At 42.8% G+C, this 18,869-nt stretch overlaps 2 protein-coding genes across 2 annotated transcripts in view; one reads left to right on the plus strand and one right to left on the minus strand.

Annotated features, from left to right (window-relative positions):
* The window catches only part of LOC139921763 (collectin-12-like), a 30,770-nt gene extending 22,610 nt beyond the window's left edge, over window positions 1–8,160 (plus strand). Inside the window, exons 4-10 of the mRNA XM_071912093.2 lie at window positions 3,875–3,961; window positions 4,115–5,158; window positions 5,311–5,799; window positions 6,151–6,287; window positions 6,453–6,562; window positions 6,948–7,093; window positions 7,273–8,160. Of these exons, the coding sequence (XP_071768194.1) occupies window positions 3,875–3,961; window positions 4,115–5,158; window positions 5,311–5,799; window positions 6,151–6,287; window positions 6,453–6,562; window positions 6,948–7,093; window positions 7,273–7,292 (2,033 nt within the window). The 3' untranslated portion in view covers window positions 7,293–8,160. The remainder of the gene's footprint in view (window positions 1–3,874; window positions 3,962–4,114; window positions 5,159–5,310; window positions 5,800–6,150; window positions 6,288–6,452; window positions 6,563–6,947; window positions 7,094–7,272) is intronic.
* A 301-nt stretch (window positions 8,161–8,461) lies between these two features.
* On the minus strand, window positions 8,462–17,842 carry hacd1 (3-hydroxyacyl-CoA dehydratase 1). The gene is made up of 7 exons (XM_071912113.2): window positions 17,724–17,842; window positions 15,201–15,318; window positions 14,903–14,921; window positions 14,718–14,806; window positions 14,201–14,322; window positions 11,114–11,292; window positions 8,462–10,143 (listed from the first exon to the last, which is right to left on the minus strand). The coding sequence occupies exons 1-7, from the start codon at window positions 17,840–17,842 to the stop codon at window positions 10,061–10,063; spliced, it is 729 nt and encodes a 242-aa protein (XP_071768214.1). The 3' UTR covers window positions 8,462–10,060.
* Between the last annotated feature and the right edge of the window lie 1,027 nt (window positions 17,843–18,869).

Below are 18,869 nucleotides of genomic sequence, written 5' to 3' on the forward strand. Positions count from 1 at the left end.
CCTGGTTGGGTATTTCACTTTTTTTTTTTTTTTTGTCCAGGTCGGGAAGCGGTCCCGCCGTCATTCGCAGGATTGAACTCTGAATGTTCCTGCGGTAATTGTGCTAAACATTCCCATATGTGACTGCATTATGTTCCCTCCCTATTTTCAATTTCTGAAAATGGCATGAACTTAACATGTTCGGGGGTTATCTGCGATTCTCGGGTACATTAAGAATGATGTCCCTTACGCTCTGAGCTCAGTCCCTCCTGTTCCGTGCTGCATGTTTTCATGCAGGCCTAATTGATCCCAGATGAGCAGTGAGTGAACTCAGTGCAACTCTAGCAGAACCCACTGAAATTGGGTTTTTACTGGCGTTGAAGCGCTGGTCTGTCAAGGGAACCACAGCTCAGCCTAAACACACTCCCAGGTCCAGATGGTTATGTAGTGAGACCCAGTGAGCTCTATGCACTTAACATGTGTGCTGCTCTCTGTCCTCCATCACTGACCCACAGCAACATCCTCTATGTGTCTCTTTGGCTCTGATGCAACTTCACTGTAGAAGTAGGGCAGGATTTCTACATGATCAGGTTAAGGGAAAACTGTCCATGACCTCCGTCTTCTCCCCTACAGCTTATATCCTGATTCACATGACCAAAGGCAATGTGGTTGAACAGGCGGTGATTCTTAGTCTGGGATGGAGAAGAGAAGATACACCAATTTGTCAGAAATGTGTGCACATCAAAAATGATGGTTACAACATGGTTATTGGTTAACTTGTGGAGTTACAGTATTAAACAGAGTTCAGAGAGGGTTCTTGAGGTTTTTAGTTCCCATTCATTTTCCTGAAAGACTGACAGAAAAATTTACTCAAAGAGGTCATAACCTGTGCATTTCACCTCAATTCAGATCAGTGATTCACAATCACTCTGTCTGTTTATTCCCCAAGATTAATTGGTTATAAAAAAAAGTCTTAGACTGAAATGTTTCAATTCAATTTTATCTCAAATCGATTCATCCTCAAACAATGGGAACAGCAATGCAGTGTTAAATGTTCAGATATCTATCAGATAGGGTTTTTCATCCAGGGAAAGTCAATTGAGCATGCTTACTCTTTTCTAGTGACATCCTGCTTCACATTAATACACTGACACCTGGGAGCTACTCAGTACAACCACAGTCTATACTGTTGGCCATTGAACAGCTGCACTGGACCAGCTGGGGGTTAAGTGTTTTGCTCAAGGGCACCTTGACAGTATTTATTGAGGGAAGGGAGAGCGTTACTCATTCACTTTCCCCACCCACATTTCAGGGATTCGAAAGAGATAGTTGGCACAAGACTCACTCAATTGAAACATTATTTATTGTCATAAAATGAAGCGTGTTGTTTTGGAAAACCATGTCCTGAAAGACCCGGGCTCATGTGTACATACAGTAAGTTTGCGCTTTAATTGTAAATTTGCCTTCAAGTTTGCATAATATCAAATCTATCTTCAGTAGTTGTACTTCGAGCCATTTTTAGTATCATTTGTCTAAATCAGATAAGTTAGACTTATCTGATGGGATAGGCAGACTAGATGGGGTGGATATTTGGCAGTGCAGATGCACGAGGTACAGAGTGGAATGATGATCAATGGCAGTGTGAATGGAGGTGGACATGTAGGGCCCTTAGAAATGAATAGTTCATCAAAGCATGTAGTTAACAATAGGATACTGAGTATTTATTTATTTAATATGTATCAGAAATGTTGGACAACTTGAAGAGAGTCAACATACAATTTTAAAAACCACCCACACAAGCTTAAAAAAGGTTCAAAATGGGTTGTAAATGGTTCATATTTGCACTTACAAGACTTATTCCAAAGTATGTCTTTCCTCTTACCCCTGCACTTCTGTTGCAATTTCACCTTCTTTGCACGTGTGTTTAATAGTTAAGCTTGCTACAGTATAAAGCAATGATACTCTCTTGAGAGCAGTGAGTACATAGACAGAACACAAGGATAAGGCTTAGAAATGTCTGTAGGTGGGAGTCTTTGCTTGTGTGTAGGCCTATTTCTGCCTCCAGGCTAGAGTATGTGTAGGTGTAAATGAAAGAAACAATGTGCCATAGGTGTATAGTTTGGTCTGTGGACTTGAAGTGAAAGCGTCTTTTGTGCTCTGTAGTGGTGGACTGAACGTCTAGTGTCTGGAAATGTGTCCCATTTAGTTTGCTGTGTGGAACATTTCCTTTCAGACTGACCATGCTCTCTCATAACTAAATATTGCGGTAATCAGAGGATATTTTTATCCTTCATATGGTTTCCTTAGGTCTGTTGTGTATTTGTAGCTTGAGACAACTTTAAGTGGGTATCGAGGACGTCTGGGAGGGCGAACAAAGGGAACAAGCAACAGCTTTGACCATATCGGTTAAATGACATCCATTTCCCATGTTCAAGTTTCCCGAACATCCCAAAGACAATTCCTCAAGAGGCCATTTTTCCCCAACAAAAAATGATCTCTTTCTATTTCTAGTCTGGAGACAAGAATGGTGGGCATTTGTAGGTTCTTTAATACACAGGGAATAGATTTACAGTAGAGCAGAGAGATTAACCATGGTAGAAAGCTTTCCCTCAACATGTGGAATCATTTACTCCTTAGTTCAATGCAGCATGAATATATTTCCCCATGTCAGTCAATTCCAAAAGATAGGGCCACTTATCCTTATTGTTCTCAAATGTTTTACTGACTCGCACTCAAAGCAAATCCTTCCTCGTTTAAACGGCTAGCTACTGCAATTCTTTGATTTATATGCTACCAAACAAATTGCACCAAACAACTCAGTCTTTTCAAGATTTCGCACAATTACAGGCTCAACACATGCAAGTCTTTAAAGCTTGCATTAACTTCCGGGTTTATATTTTAGAGGCATTTCCAACCATTATTTGTTGACAAAGAGAAGAATCCTCTCATCTTCAGCAGAGGATGACCATGTGTTACTGCTTTCTGTTCTGTCTTTGTCTTTAATTTCCATCTTGTTGTCTTTCATCCTGCCTGTCGTCGCCAAGTAGTATCCGTACCATCAAGCACATCTTCATTTAGGACTTTTGACTTGCATTCCCGAGGCCACAATCATTGCAAATGGGGCTAGGAACTGCTCATCTTGCCTCTCTGAGGGTCAAAGACTTGGCGCACCTTTTCGGACTGAACTGTTATCTTAACTGGCGGAGCAAACAGCTGGAGTGCAGATTCCCAGCAGAGGAACCCATGTGGTCTCCGGTAAAGGAAGTGTCCTCCTGGCAAGGCTGGTGGTGGTGGTGGTGGTGGTAGTGGGCTGATTCCCTGGAATCCCAGACACATTCCAGAGGAAATGAACGGTGCTGTCGCCTGTGGGGGCGTGAAGACCTTCCCTGCCACAGCGCCTGTCTTCTCTGGGCCGTCTTTGATCCCTCTGTTTACTGAAGACCCCCCTAGGTCACTTCCCGTCCCCCAGGGCTTCCCACCAGTGTCTCCCTGTGCGCTCCGTCTCCTCCAACCTCGGTCTCTGTCACTGACCACCCACTGCTTCTCTGCTGAATCAAGTTTCTCTCTCTCTCTCTCTCTCTCTCTCTCTCTCTTCGACTCTTTCTATCTCTGACACACTGAATCTGCCCTAATCCAAGAGATTACTATAATCTATATATTATTGCATGCCTACCAGATATGTAGACACATGTATGTCTACTAGATATGTAGGGATATGTAGAGATCCTTTACAGCATCTGTCAGTGACTTTCAACGGTTTCCTCTCTGATCCCCTTTATATATGATGTCTGTGGTTGCAGGCAATTCTGTCGTCCCTATGCAGTCTCTTAATAAAGGATGGAGCCCATGGACTGTGAAACTAACCCTGGTCTTACCTGTCTTGTTTTTGCTACAGTGGTGCAAAGAGTTGACAATGTGTCTGAAGGTATGGCAGACTATGGAGGAAAGATAGTTGCTGTTGAGTCTAACCTGAAAAAGCTAGGTAAGTTTTGCACAGCTTACTTGTCCATACTATTTGATCTTTTACCCTGTGTATCTGTATTCAAATCAAGGCAAAAAGTTAAATGTTTACAATGACAGATCATTATATAGCGCCTTGAAAAACATTTTTTGTCATTCACCAATCTCTGTTTAGATGACAAAACAGGGGAGAAGTCGGAGAATGCCACCACTGAGATCCAGGCCTTTAAGAACAACATCCGGGCGCTGCAGAGGCAGCTGTCGGAGGTGGCAGAGCGCAGCAGCAGTAATCGCGCCGCACTGAGTCAGCTGCAGAACGCTGGCTCGGACATCCAGAGCAGCCAGGGCTCCATTCAGGGACTGTTGGACAGCAACACAGCCACCTTGCGCTCTGTAAATGGCACCATTCAGTCCTACAGCAGCACCATGGAGGGCCTGCAGGACGACACAGCCAGGCTGCAGACAGAGCTGCATGAGCAGGTGAAACTCCAGAGCCAAGCCCTGCTCAGCATCAGCAGCCTCAACCTCACTCAGGCCCAGCAGAGAGGCCTCATCTCGGCCCTGCAGCGCTCGGTGGACGACACCAGCCAGGCCATCCAGAAAATGCGCAACGACTTCCAGATCCTAGAGCAGACGGCCCGGCAGACGCGCTCTGATGCGGAGTGGCTCAGAGATAAAGTGGAAAACTTGCAGATCGTGGCTTCTAATGCCTCAGCCCTCGCTAAGGCCAACAACGACAGCCTGGAGGAGGTGGGCTCCCAGCTGGCTTCCCTGGCCGGCCAGCTCCAGAACACCAGCAGCCTGGCAGAGGGACACGACCAGAGCCTGAGGGAGCTTATGGACCAGCAGAGGGACCACGACAACCTCACTTCCACCAAGTTTGACCAGCTGGAAATACGGCTGGACGAGTCAGAGCAGAGTATCGACCGTGTGACGGGCAACATCAGCTTCACCACACAGCTGCTGGGCGCCATCAACCTTAACCTGAACGACCTACGCACCTGCGCCGAGACAGTGGGCCGCCACTCCGACTACCTGCTGAACCTCAACAGCAGCATGTCAGATATGAGATCAGATGCGTCCGTGCTGAGGTCCCAGCAGGAGGAGCTGGCAGCACGAGTGGACAAGGAGGTCACCAACCTCTCCATTGTCATGGAGGAGATGAAGCTGGTGGACAGCAAGCACTCACAACTAATAACCAACTTCACTATTTTACAAGGTGAGAGACGTGTGGCCTTACTGTGCAGTTATAGAAGAAGTGTTTTACATGTACAAATGAAGTGTTTACTGCCTTTATTTTTAACTTGTCCTGCATGTTGCTCTGGAAAATACTTTAACGTTCTTTTCACTTATTCATGTTTTGTGTTTCAGGCCCCCCTGGTCCCAGAGGGCCAAGAGGGGACAAAGGACCCCAGGGACCAACTGGTCAGCCTGGACAGAAGGGGGAGAAAGGGGACAAGGGTGGGCCTGGGATGCAAGGACTCAGAGGAGAGAAGGGAGTTCCAGGACCACCGGGTCTGCCAGGGTTAAAAGGTCAGCCAGGCTCACGTGGCAGCCCCGGGTCCAAGGGCTCCCGAGGGTCAGGGGGCAGGGCAGGACCTTCTGGAGCCAAGGGAGAGCCAGGCACTGCCGGTCTGCCTGGGAGAGATGGACAGCCTGGTCCTCAGGGGGCGCAGGGCCCGTCAGGCATCCGAGGACCAATGGGACCTGCTGGGGAGCAGGGGCCGAGGGGGCCGGTGGGGCCTGTGGGGCCACCTGGACCTCCTGGACTACCAGGACTCCCTGCCCGGCCACCACCAGTGCCTTTGGGCCCTGTTTCTCTGCAGAGTGAGGCACCTACTCCTACACTATGGGCACCAGGTAAGACTTATATCATCAGATACACTGTAAAAAAAAAATCCACCTCAACAAGTAATTTAGTCTCATATTCAGTCTTCAATCTTCAAATCATTCAAGCAGTCCACTAGCATCAAGATATGTTACTTGATCAAAGAAAAATAAACAAGCTGACTGGTACTGGAAACGTGATAAAATATTGGCAGATATTTTTTTTCCATTTAAGAAAAATAAAACTATACAGATTAAATGACTTGTTAATATGGATATTTTTGCAAGGTAAATATAGCTATACTGGTAATAATATTGTACTGCTTCGATAGCTTGTCTTGTTGAGTTGCAGTTTACTCAAAGAAATCTCTCAATTTGTTGCAGGTTGCCCATCTGAGTGGGTAAACTACAAAGACAAGTGCTACTTTTTCTCCAAGGACCTGCACAGTTTTGATGATGCAAAGACAACCTGTGAAGTGAAGTCTGCTTCACTGCTGATCATCAGTGATATGGAGGAACAGGTATCTGAATAAATATTGGAACTTTTGTTTTTTTCCATAACCTACTCATGGAATTAACTCCCCCATGCACTATTTACTGGAAGTAAAGTGTGTCATTGCTGTGTAATGTGTGATGTAATTTCTTAGTTGTGACTCAGTGCTTGTGCTGTCCTTATCTGACCTCAGAAATGGCTGAAGAAGCAGACCTCTGGAAAGGGCTACTTCTGGATGGGTCTGACAGACAAGCAGGAGGAGAATGTGTGGCGCTGGCTGGATGGGACTGAACCTGCTTTCACGTCAGTACTAATACAATAAATGCTTCTCTCATAAGGCACATTTTTCTGCTCATGGGATGGTCATTTAGTTTCAGACCTTTGCCAAATAGAGTGCAAATAATAATTAGTTTTTAAACTGCGTAGAGTATCACTTTCAGATAGAGTAGTAAGTTTACAATCACATAAAACAACTTGCAAATTCCTGTGAAAATCTCAACTTTCTGATACTGATTGTATTGACCTGGATGTAAAACCCCACTCCTCTGCTACTACCGGACTAAAACAAACACTAAAAACTTGCAAATACTATATGACTCAGCACTGTTTTCTTTTTTGTTCCAACCGCTGTGGTTTTCCATCAGCTGGTAAATCTAATGTATGATCGCCCCCTGTTGTTTGCCTGCAGAAAGTGGAAGCCTGGTCAGCCTGACGACTGGGGCCATGGCCATGAAATAGGAGAAGACTGTGCAGGACTCATTCACGATGGGTTATGGAATGATTTCTTCTGTGAAGATCTCATAAGCTACATCTGTGAGAAGGAAATTGAGATCTGTACGTGCCCGTTTCTGTTTTGTTACCTTTCTGTTTTTAAGATTGCTGTCTGGCTCTGTGTCTGTTTTTGTCTTTTTCTTCCTTTCCAAATGCCAGTGTTTTCTTTATGCTCAACAAGTTTGTATGGCTGTTTTCCTCTTATGGTTTGCTAATGTCCCTCCACATGTCTTTTTCTGCAGCAAGGTCCTCCGGAACATAGCGACGTCTTGAAAGGGAGGGTGTAGTGAGCAGCTAGACTTGACACCCACATGTGTCACTGGCCCTCTGACACAGCACATGGACAACCCATACGGAGAGAGAGGAGGGACAATTTTGAAATGAGCCCAGGGCTGCATCAGCAAACCTCTCTCCACTGCTGATCAGATACTGTTCTCCTCCAAAGTGAAGCCAATCCGCCATTTCCAGCAAGTGCAATACGGCCGCAGGGCAATCCAAGGATGAGGAGAATCTGTGTTTTTTTTATTTTTTAAATCACCAAATCAGCATTTGATTTATATAAATATTTTTATGGTTATTTTAAATACTTTTTTATATGACTGTATTCCATGTACAACTGAATATCTGAATGTATATTTCATTATGCAAGTTTTGTAGGAAAATATAAATTCTATAAAGCCAAATGGACTCACCGTAGTGCATTCCACAATATATATTTGTCCTTAAAAGATCATGAAAGGTGCAAAACAATGCGCAAAAACACATGATGCCGCTGATATGCTATCTTCGAGGAACCTGTTACTCTAACCTCATGAATGTCTGGCTATATAGCATTATCAATTATCTGAGTCGGAATAAATGAAGTATTTACACACACATAAAATGTCAGAGAACCAGCTTGATTTTTAGTTCAAGACTGCAAGTTTATAGCTTAATAGGCGTACTATATGTATGGCATTTTGTGATCATGGGATTTATGTTACTGTTATACCTACATTTATTAACAAGAGACTATGGATCCTACCTACAAATATTAAATGCACCACTTTTCTGCACTCAGGGAATTAATGTTTCCTGATATTGTTTAAACACAGAGTGTAAACAACACCACAAAGAGAGAAGAAATCACCTACTCCAATGATGAAAAAAACAAACATTCACAAATAAATACGTAAAACCCACGAGGTGTTCGTATATGTGGGCTCATTTCCACATTTTTATGTTAATATGCAGAACCAGGTTAGGTATTGGTTTTCATTAGGAAAAATGTCGAAATTGGCTTTGTAAAGTACATCTGTCATTCTAATTACTGTATGGCTAAGTGTAGAGTTCATCACAAAACTCGCGCCACAGTATTGTAGCATTTAGTTTATTCATTTTGCACAAAATTTTCACATTTTATGTTATGCTTGAAAAATACTTCTAGTCCAGTGATTTTTGACATTGAGTTTTATTGTTTCTTTTCTCTCTAGCCCAGATTGGAAGCATGATGTTGATTCATTTTATAGACTGTGCCATGGGCTACGTATTGCAGTGCATTGGCTAACGTTACTTAAGTCATTACATTTTCTCCCAATCATTTCACATCCTGTTTGCCATCTTTAGGTCAACTCCAATCACAGTCACTCCTTCAGCTGCACAGAAGATTGAAATGATCTCACAATAGCACCTTTAGTAGGAGGGAATCTAACTATCTTACTAACAACACGGACATCAGATTCAGCAAACAGATGTTAAAAAACAAACAAAACAGTGACTGAAGACTGCGAGCGCTCACATAAATTTGAATAGTCTCTACCTCTGTAGTCTTACCTATACTGCCGTCTATAGATTGGCTGCAACATACAGACAGGTACTTCTTTTTGAAGATTCAAATTTGTTTAAGATGCACTCTTGTAAATTAATTTGACATGGTAAACATCAAAGCAACATAAAAGAACGCAAGAGCTGAGCCAAGCAGAAAAAAAATAAGTTTGAGCTGTGCTTGCTTCAACTAACTCTTGACTACATTCATTCAACAGACATGACTGACTTGGCTTCAAAACAGTCAGATATTGCCAACTAAGTGATATGTGAATAAATTAAGTTATCCTTAAGAAATAGAATATGCGCATAATTAACTGCTGTCATTTCACATTGCGTCGTTTACACATAAGGTATAACAAACATACACAAAAGAAGCAGCATATTGCCCAAATGTAGGTTTATTGTCGAGTAACTATGAATATCTTATCTTTTGAAACCTTGTCTTGTACAGCCACACACTATTTACGTATAAAATCACGGTGGTGGAAAACACTTAGAAAATAAAATTGCCAATTGGGGAAGAAAAAAAAACAAAACAAAAAAAACAGCTCAGGGGACACAACTATCATCTTTCCTCCCTCCTTTCATTTCACCTTTCCCTGGAACCCTCTATTTCCCTCTATCTCACACAGGTGGGTGCAGTATCTTGACTCAGTGTTGTGGTGCTGTGGTGTTACACATGATCAGTGCATGTTATACTCAGGCTGCGGTGCTTCAGTGCAACAAGGTGCGGTGAGGCTGGCGGGTGGACACAGAACTCAGGTGGGGTTTTCTGTGCTGGGACAGTAGAAACCACACTGCACAACGCCAGGCTCCCGTCTCAAGATGATTACTCCAGCAAAACTTGTTTCCAAAAGGACCATTCAGATAGGGATTAATCCTGCCAATAAATAAATACTCTGGATTTCTAGGATGAACTTTTGTCCAATGGTGACAAAAGTTATTGTTGCATTCCCGTAGTTTCATGATCTATTGCTGTGTTTATTCCTGTTTATTGCTGGTGGTTCTGGTGAAGTCCAGTTCCATTTGGTAGCTATCATCAGACAGGGCTCTTGTCAGGTGGGTCGTCGTCTGTCTGGCTCTCCCGGTCCCGTGCGTTGAAGAATGTAATGGGCGAAGGTACTAAAGATGAGATGGTATTAATGGTGGGTGGCGGTGAAGTGGGGGGGGGGTGGGGCAATGTGGAGGCTCTCAAACAACAGCGCGGTGAATGGCGAGGTGCTGCTAGTCGTCCTTCTCCACTATGATCTCCCCGTGAAGCACCTTTCTCCTCTGCCGCAGCATGTGGAAGAAGAGTTGAGGAAACACTGGGAAAAGAAGGAAAAAAACGGTATCAACCACTGTGTAAATGCGTTTCTCATGTTGTTATAACCAGTGATGTGGTGGTAACAAATTAAGGTACGGTAAGTAAACTATGACATCCAAAAACCATTTATTATAAGGTGAACAACCACCAACTAGAACAGGCTGTCTGCAAGATTCATCAAGTTAAATTTAAGACCTTTTTTAATTTAATTGTTAAAATGAAATATCAGAACAATTTTGCATTTGAAATAAACATTTAAAATTTGAAAATTACTGTCCACCCAGGTTGAATTCTCACTGGAAAAACAGCTCACCAAGACCTCCAAAACCGAATACAAGACTTAGAATGATATATTTAACTGCATTCAAGACCTTCTGAGAAAGTCTTTTCAATTTTGGGGAAGTGGCCTCACTGTGATCACACCCAGAATATGACATTGACAAAACTTGAAAAAACATGGCAGGCCAGCTCATAAATGCAAGTATAACAGTTAATGGCACTGCCGTTAACGCTAAGTTAGTGCTGTTCAGTGCTATTTTCTAACTTGTAACATTACTAGTTAACGTCGCCAGCTTCCGGTCAAGGTGCCAGCAGTGCATAAAAACTTTGACTATTGTGGGCTTGAGTTATGTCAGTTATGATTGGGCCACTTCATCAACAGTAGACGTCCATTTTTGATGATGGAGTAGAAAATAAACTGTACCAAATGGCCTCCACTTTCTCTCGCTCCTAGTATGACCAATCGTCTCGAACATGGTCTCATTTGTTTACAGTAAATATACCAAGGTATCACAATTGATTTAATAATAATAATATATTGATGTTTAAAAATGCTGCATATAGCGCAAAAACTGGGGAAACTATATTTTACAAATGATAGGTAGTCTTGGTGGGTTCACCCTCCACTACATCCCTGTTTATAACACAAACATACAGTATATGCATATTGTAGGACTGAAAATGCTCCTTACATGGGATGTAGGACAGCATGACAATGATGAGGAAGTAGTAGTAGTCGAAGGAGACGTTATACTTGTTGGGGAGCCTCATAGAGTACATTGCAGATCTGCGTACGAACGGCAGAGCAGCGTAAATGGTTAGCAGTTCTCCGGCTACTCCGAGGGGGTACATGACGATGAAGAGGTTGTATCTGGGAGAGAAGAGGAGAAGGATGTCTTAAGACCTCGCAGTGTGCTCTCACACATACACACAGCCACAAGCGTGCAACCACACAATCCTGTAGTTATAGTTTATGGATGATAACACATTCACATGCATGGACATCCATACACTTAATTAACAAGCACAGGAAAACACAGATGCACTACTCTTCTGCTACCATGAAGAAATTCCCAACTGCAGAGGCACACAGCAAATGCTACCTTGAAAAGACGTGTTCAAGAAAGATGTGTTCTTATCCAGAGTGACTTACAATGAGTTTAATAGCAGAATAAGCTTACATTTCTAGGTCGCTAACATTATAAGCAACCAATAGTAAGGAGTGCTAAGGTTTTTTCAGAGTTGAGTTTTAAGGTTACCACAGAAGATAGGGGTTAACTCTGTGGTCCTGATTGGAATGTGAAGGTCATTCCACTAGTGGGGAGTCAGGAGAGACAAGAACTGAGATCACCAAAAAGAGACCTATTCCCTAACTTCTACTTTTAAATGCTTTATACACTACTTCTTTTATAATTTGTGTGTTGTTTTATGCTTAATGTGACCCATGGGAGCGAACGACCAAGTCAAATTCCTTGACTGTGCAAACTTCCTCGACTGTGCGAGCCAACAAGACTGATTCGGATTCATTAAGAAGTGAGAGCACAGGGCCTCGTAGTAGTAGACTGCAGAGCACAGGCCAGTGTGTAGGACTCAGCCATGGCCTTACAGTATTGGGGTGAATCTCCCTTAGCAGCCTTGTGTGCCAGCAACAGGGTTTTGAATTTGATACAAGCAGCCGGTGGGGGTGTGGGGGGGTGGGATGACAGGGGAGAATTTGGGGAGAATGAAGACAAGGCATGCTGCACCCTTCTGGATGAGCTGTAGGGGCTAACAAGAATACCTTGGGAGCCCGGCCAGGAGGGACTTACAGTACTGAAGATGGCAGATGACTAGAGCTTGGACAAGGAGCCGGGATTCCCTGATGGAAGAGGATGTGATTTGGCAGATGTTGTAGGGGAAAACCTGCAGGATCAGGTTGTGGCTGCAATGTGGGCCTCGCACAACAGAGGGCCACTGAGTTAAGGCACTAAACATTTGAATACTATAGTGACAGCTGCTGTTTTTGGTGACTTGGCATACTGACACTAAAACTACATACACATACAGTCTAACTTGCAGTGACACTACCCGTCACTTGGATAACAACCAAGATCTCACTACAAGGCTTACAAACATCAATTAGTAGTCCTTACAGGTACAAATGTATTAATCTCATAGAGTAGAAAGCAGGTAGGGTTACTGCTATGTAGGTTGGCTTTAACTTGGAAAACAAATAGATCTTGGAACACCTCATCCAAAAAAAGTAGTCCCAAATTTGACATCTGATTGTCAGTTTGATTGATAAAATCTAATCTCAAATATGAATCATTTTGCCTGTTTAAATACTCTAGCTGATTTTAGTGAGCTTCTTAGCGCTGAACAAAAATGCTCTTTATACAGCTCTCCTGTAACCAAAACTGCCATAATCTTGTCATTCTGCCAGCAATACCGGTCACTGGAGAAAAGTGGAGGACGGCAGCGACTCCTTTATCAAAAGGAGCGGTCTCTCCACTATATGCCGTGACTCAGGGCCTATAGGGAACCCGTATTTACTCAAGAGCGCGGCAAAGGCTCGGGGGAGCGTCTCAGCGGATGTGAGAGAAATGTTGGGCGAACATTCCATGACCAAAACAGATGGTCTTAAAAACAGGAGCAGCTGAACATGAGCCCCTCTCTGGGGGCCTGGCGTCTCCTCCATGCTTAAAGGAAGACCCGAGAGTGCGAGGGGGGCGGGGGAAGGGAGAATAGTGGGGTTCGGTGCAGAAGAATCGAGGCCAGGGAACCCAAAACAAACGGCACAAAACTAAATGGTCCACTGAAGAGAAACTGACACACTGAAGTAGCAGAAACATATTTTGTTGGTAAGCCTTCGTCTGCAATAACCCCCGAGAAAGAGCAATGTCTCACCTAATAAACGGGGTTGATGTGATCTGTAAACCGCACTATTCTGAAGCGAGATAGCCCTCTCGGTTCTGTAAGATGCCAAGCCTGTGTGTTGGATAGCTGTCCATGTGTGCAGCTGACGTTCCTCACGACTGCTCCAATTTCAGCTGAGCTACTGTAGCAGAGAGATATGCAAGGCCAGACTGCCACGTCATAAGTACGCCTCATACAGTAGGCCAGCATTATGTCACGCTACAGCTGAGAGGTTATATGGACGTTGTATATTCATGTTCATAATTATGTCAAATATCTCAATTTTAGTGCCTCTTTTCATGTGTCTTTTTGGTGCTCATAACCAAGTTTTAGGTCTCAAAACAATACTGCACTAAATAATAACCTTGCCACAAAACATGTGAAGATATAATTTGTTAGAGCAAGTTAGAGCAAGACAGAGTCGATACTTTCCTTCCAGTGGAACAAAAAAAGCTGTGTGCAATAACCCATAAAGCAGGAAGTTATACTACAAATGTAAGTCATCATAAACCATATTTCATTCTCCTTTATAAAGCAGAATGATAAAACGACCTGATTAAATATCAGCCTGTGTTCTGTAGCTGCACTGTCCGTATTGTCAGGGCACAATGTTAGCGGTTAGTTCACCCAATATGCACAGAGAATGGCTAATGAGGTGCTAATCAATAAACACACACATGCTTCTCCTCTCTGTGTGAGCCGGGCGATACTTAATACACACGGCTGTACTACTTCCTGATGTAAAGCCAGTCTAGGCCAGGGAGGGAAGCATGCCAGAGGTGAAAACACCAGAGCGGGCCGACATGCTCAGACACAATGTCCGACACAGTAATAGCAATTCAAGCTTCAAGCTCATCCCAAGCCATCGGTCATGGCATCTCCACCTGGCCCATTTGATGAAGTACGGCAGGTGGTGGAGCAGGTTGAATGTGTAGTAGGAATATCGGGTAATCTCTGTCACCGTCCACACAACCAGGAAAAGGATTACGCTTTCTTCGTTCTGGATCTTCCAATGAGTCAAAAAAAGGATGGCAAATATACAGGGAGAGGAAAAAGTCAACTGTTTAACCTTATAGGTAACAAGTATTAGTCTATGTACTTGTGTGGGAGCGTGAGTGTGATTTTATAAACACAAAACAAATTAACAATTAACAATTAACCTCCATTTGATAAGATTTTGTTCCACTGACCCATATGGGAAGATTTTTGCTTTTTATTTAGTATTTAATTGAATTTGTATATGGGGAGGTAACAGTGGTGAAGTGAAACCTATGATAACAATACTTAATACAATACTATTTCTCAATTTGCGGGGGACCCTCCTGGAGCCCCAGACCCCACTTTGAGAACCACTGATTGAGAGAAGAACACAGCAGACTCAGTATTCGTTTTGATAGTCACCTGTCTGATGCTGTTGGTGACGAACCAAACCATGAATATTCGTGAGCACACTTGAACCCCGGTTACGATCACAGAAGTCCTCACAATTCCTGCAATGGAGAAGCAGAAAAAGCATCATTTTACAGTTGCACAGGTTTTGTCATATAAAAGTGTTTCTGGACAAATTGAGCAAAAACATCACATACCTATGGCACAATGTCCCACCTGTAAAACAAGACACAAAATTAATTCATCAAGTCTCTTTTCTTTTCTAACAAACTCTTGTCAGTCTTTACCTCATTTACAGTAGTATGTCAGTTGATTATGGTCTGCCAAGCCTTTTGTTGTGTGGCTGTGATTCTGACAAGTAAATACCATAGTACCAAATCCATCCATATACAATCACTGTCACTTCTCACTGTAAGACAACATCTCCTCTGGTTGCTCTATGATTGTGTGCAGCCATGAGAGTGACAGCGAACAATATTCTCCCGAAGGTCTTACCTCAACTAATGCAAAGGTCTGGAAAAACTTGAGTGTCCTTGCTATACTTCTGTAAAGACCCTTGTGTGTGCCTTTCTGGATGTAGAAGCGCATCATTGCCATTGCCAAGACCAGCCACCTGGAGAAGAATGGGCAACATTAGGTGATATAATGACAGTGCTTAGTGTGAACAATTAAGTCCTCAAGATGTTGCAAGGTGGAACAGGCTATAAAGGACGGTGTGTTAAGAGTTTGCCCACATCATACCGTACCCAGCTTTGCAGCATTTATGAAAGTAAAACTGAAAATCACATCATCTCCTTTAGGCCTCCGTGTCCCTCAACAACCTGAAATTGAATGGATTACCTCTCACTGCCTTGCAGAAACAGTAAGGAGCATTATCACTCTGTAGAGGTGAAATATGCACTGTAAATCAATTTATAGTAAATCAATGATATATTATGACTGTAGCTGACAGGTGACAAAAGAAGTCTGGTGTGGCCTTTTAGTACATGAGTTCAATATGTCTTACAATGGTTTGGGAATAGATGATAACCCTCCTTGATATTGGCAAATGCGCATTGATTTGAAACCCAACCTGAATCTATAGTCACAACTCTGTCTCCGCTTTTGTCTCCCTTTTTACAGCATATAGCTTATCCAATAAGGTTAGAAAACAAAATGTGCCACTGAATTACAGTTCCTACAAAGTGGCACCGATGTTTTTATTTCTCTGTATACAGCATCTGTACTATTATATGCTTTGTGGTCACATTCTGTTGGTACAGGTACTTCATAAGACATAATAAGAGTGGGATGACTAAATGTCCACATCCTTAAGTAAAGGTTGTGATGAGAGGAAGCATAGACTGAATATGGTTGTTTGATTTCAGTACTTTTGTCAAAAGTACTGAAAAGTATCACATTTGACAAATGTCATTACACAGTAAAATAAAAGTTATGTTATATCAAACATTAAGAACCCATAGCATGACTTTCATTGTGCGTGTTTTATGTCTTGATGCCATGTCTGGCTTTCACTTGCATCGAACCAACAAACGTTTGCAGTTAGTGTACAACATATTAGGAACACCGACTTATTTTGCACAATCTAGATCTCAATTGCCTTGAAGTTTAAAAAATATTTCTTTAATTTGTCTCCTCTACTTCATCTACATCTCTCCTTCATGAGTAAAGCGGATACAATAGCTGCAATCAATAAGGGATCATAGTTTTCACCTGATCAACAGTATTTCATATAAGTAACAAAAATCCTAATATTCCTAATATTTTGTACACATGGTGCATAGGAGATCAACCACCAATACTGGCCAGAGTGGAAGTGTGCTAAACAGTGATATTCTACCGCTTTAACAATCAGAAACCCTCTAAACTTCTGTGCATCTGACTGCCTTGCTCTCTCTAATGCCTGACTCAGCAACAGTGGTACAGAACAAGGTCAAACTGATTCAACAGGAGCAGATTCCTTTGTACCAGACTGTGGCCATGAACTACTATCACCACTACTATGACCAAGGTTATACAGGTAACCTGTATCATTGGTATTTGACACCTTAGTGTGTTGTTTGTATTGGATACTTTTAATGCTCTGAATGTATGACTGTGGGAGTATTGATCCAGGCATGTTGCATTAATCTACCAATTACCCTTGCAGCAACAAAACAGATGTCATATGCAGGCCTAGAATATTTTTTTCCCTACAATAATGAATCCTAATGATTGTGGCAATATCTTAACTTATTGGACATTCTTCGTGAGACACCCTTACCATAATGTTGTGCAAAAACAGTTTATCTTCAGAAAAGGCAGACTTTAGACAGATGTTAAGCTGACAAATAAATGAAGGTGGGAGTAGTAGACACCCTCAACAAGGTAAGGAAGCTGTAATCACTGCTCTGATGTGCCAAAATGGATGCTCATTTAGTCAGTATTGATCGGTGTGTGCCACTTGCTGATTTGACAGCTCAGTGTTATTTACAGGGCTTAAGTGCCATGAGCATACAAGTATTGATTCAAATGTATTTGTTTCGCCACTTCATTACACGAGCATAATAAAAAAGCAACTGCGTAATGGCGCGCTGGCTTTGCAATGTACAAATGCATGTTGTTATTAAAAATCTGCCCATTGAGCATTTCACTGTCCCAGACCTGAGCTCCAGTGTCAGCGCACCGTCTATACTTATCACTGCAACTGTCGGGAGCACTGTGGGCATGACGCTGACACCATGCAGTCGACCGTATTTGGACAGGCTGCACCGCCAGCGCCGTTACTTTCACCAAACACCATTCATTTTCTAGTAACCGGCGACAAACCGGCCGCATTTATTATATCAAATCGTCCAGTCGAGTTTTTCCTCCAACCTCGGGGTCACGGCGAGCCGCTAAATTCAGCCAGCAGAACGGGCACCTCAACTGCCAGACACACAGTCCTATAAACAGCAACACACGTTTACACAGCGAAGTTTTCAGGGAGTGGCTAGCCTTACTTTTTAATCAGCGATAGGGGCAGAATAATCCACATACCCGGCTGTCATGGCGATGTTGTAGAATGTGAGCCATGCGGTCGCGACGGCACTTTTCGTTCTCTTCTTGTTGTTGTTTTCCTTCTCCTCAACCGAGCCGTCGTCCTCGCTGGACGCCATGGTACCGGGGGCAGAGTGGGGCGGTCAGGAAGGGAGCTGACAGCTGGGCTGGGAGCAGCAGGGTCATCCATCCATGGACCCACGGCTCCCCTCTCGCGGGACTAGTGCTGCAACAAGTGCGTGGCCTGCCGGTGGGCCAGTCCCTATTAAAAGTCCCCGTACCTTGTGATAGGATGCCGTATATATAACTTACTGGGTATTATTGGGCTCGTTACTCCAAAAAAGTACCGCGTTACTTATGACTCGTTACTCTTTTAAAAGGAAATGAGTTACTTTGTGTTATGTGGAGAGACACCACTGACACATGAAAGCTTAGCTAAATGTGCAAAACTGACCATAGAACCTCTAACGTTAACCCTAACCCAAATATTCAAAACTGGGCTCCAAGCTATCAGACCTTCACAACCAAGTTTCAGCTTTTAAAAATGTTGCCTCAATATTTCAGATTATGCCACTGGTGTCTCTCCATGTGTATTAACAACTTGGTAGCAGTAGTTACAGTACTCGTTATATTTTCTCATTTCTGTATTTTTTTCCGTTACACCTAAAAAATGGCGGTTGAACTGTTGGTAAGTTCTATCTTCTATCTAGGCTACCTCTCCTGTGAAATGATGATGTCCAATGATCTTGTCATTCTTTTTCTTGATTCAATCATATATTTTCTATGTGCATATTCTGTGGCGATCATACATCGCTGTACTATAAACTGCCCTGACGTTACTTTACTATTTCAAATTTAAGCTAGCCACGTATGATGAAAACGAATATTCAGTATATTTAGAGGAGCTTATAACAAAAGTAACCTAGCCTATATTTATTTGGTAACGTTAACTGTAACATGGCTGCTGAGGCTGAAATATTTACTTCAAGCCTAATCATTTTTTTTAAATGTCTTTTGAAAGTGACATAATGTACCATCTTGTGTCGATACCCTCTTATTCATGCTTGATACCAACTTGCTATAAGCTATTTATATTCTTTCATTAAAATAGCCCCCAGCTTTTTAAGCGTCCAAAATTAGACTGAC

This window comes from Centroberyx gerrardi, chromosome 22 (genome assembly GCF_048128805.1).
Source record: "Centroberyx gerrardi isolate f3 chromosome 22, fCenGer3.hap1.cur.20231027, whole genome shotgun sequence".
Taxonomy (NCBI): Eukaryota; Metazoa; Chordata; class Actinopteri; order Beryciformes; family Berycidae; genus Centroberyx; species Centroberyx gerrardi.

What these genes read in the sequence shown, in the direction of transcription:
- hacd1 (XM_071912113.2), bottom strand. Translation starts at nt 17,842, where the DNA reads ATGGCGTCCAGCGAGGACGACGGCTCGGTTGAGGAGAAGGAAAACAAC. An exon ending in TCACCAACAGCATCAGACAG is followed by an intron (nt 14,323 to 14,717) that starts GTGACTATCAAA and finishes ACTCATTGGAAG; the next exon opens with ATCCAGAACGAAGAAAGCGT. An exon ending in TACTTCATCAAATGGGCCAG is followed by an intron (nt 11,293 to 14,200) that starts GTGGAGATGCCA and finishes CTTCTCTCCCAG; the next exon opens with ATACAACCTCTTCATCGTCA.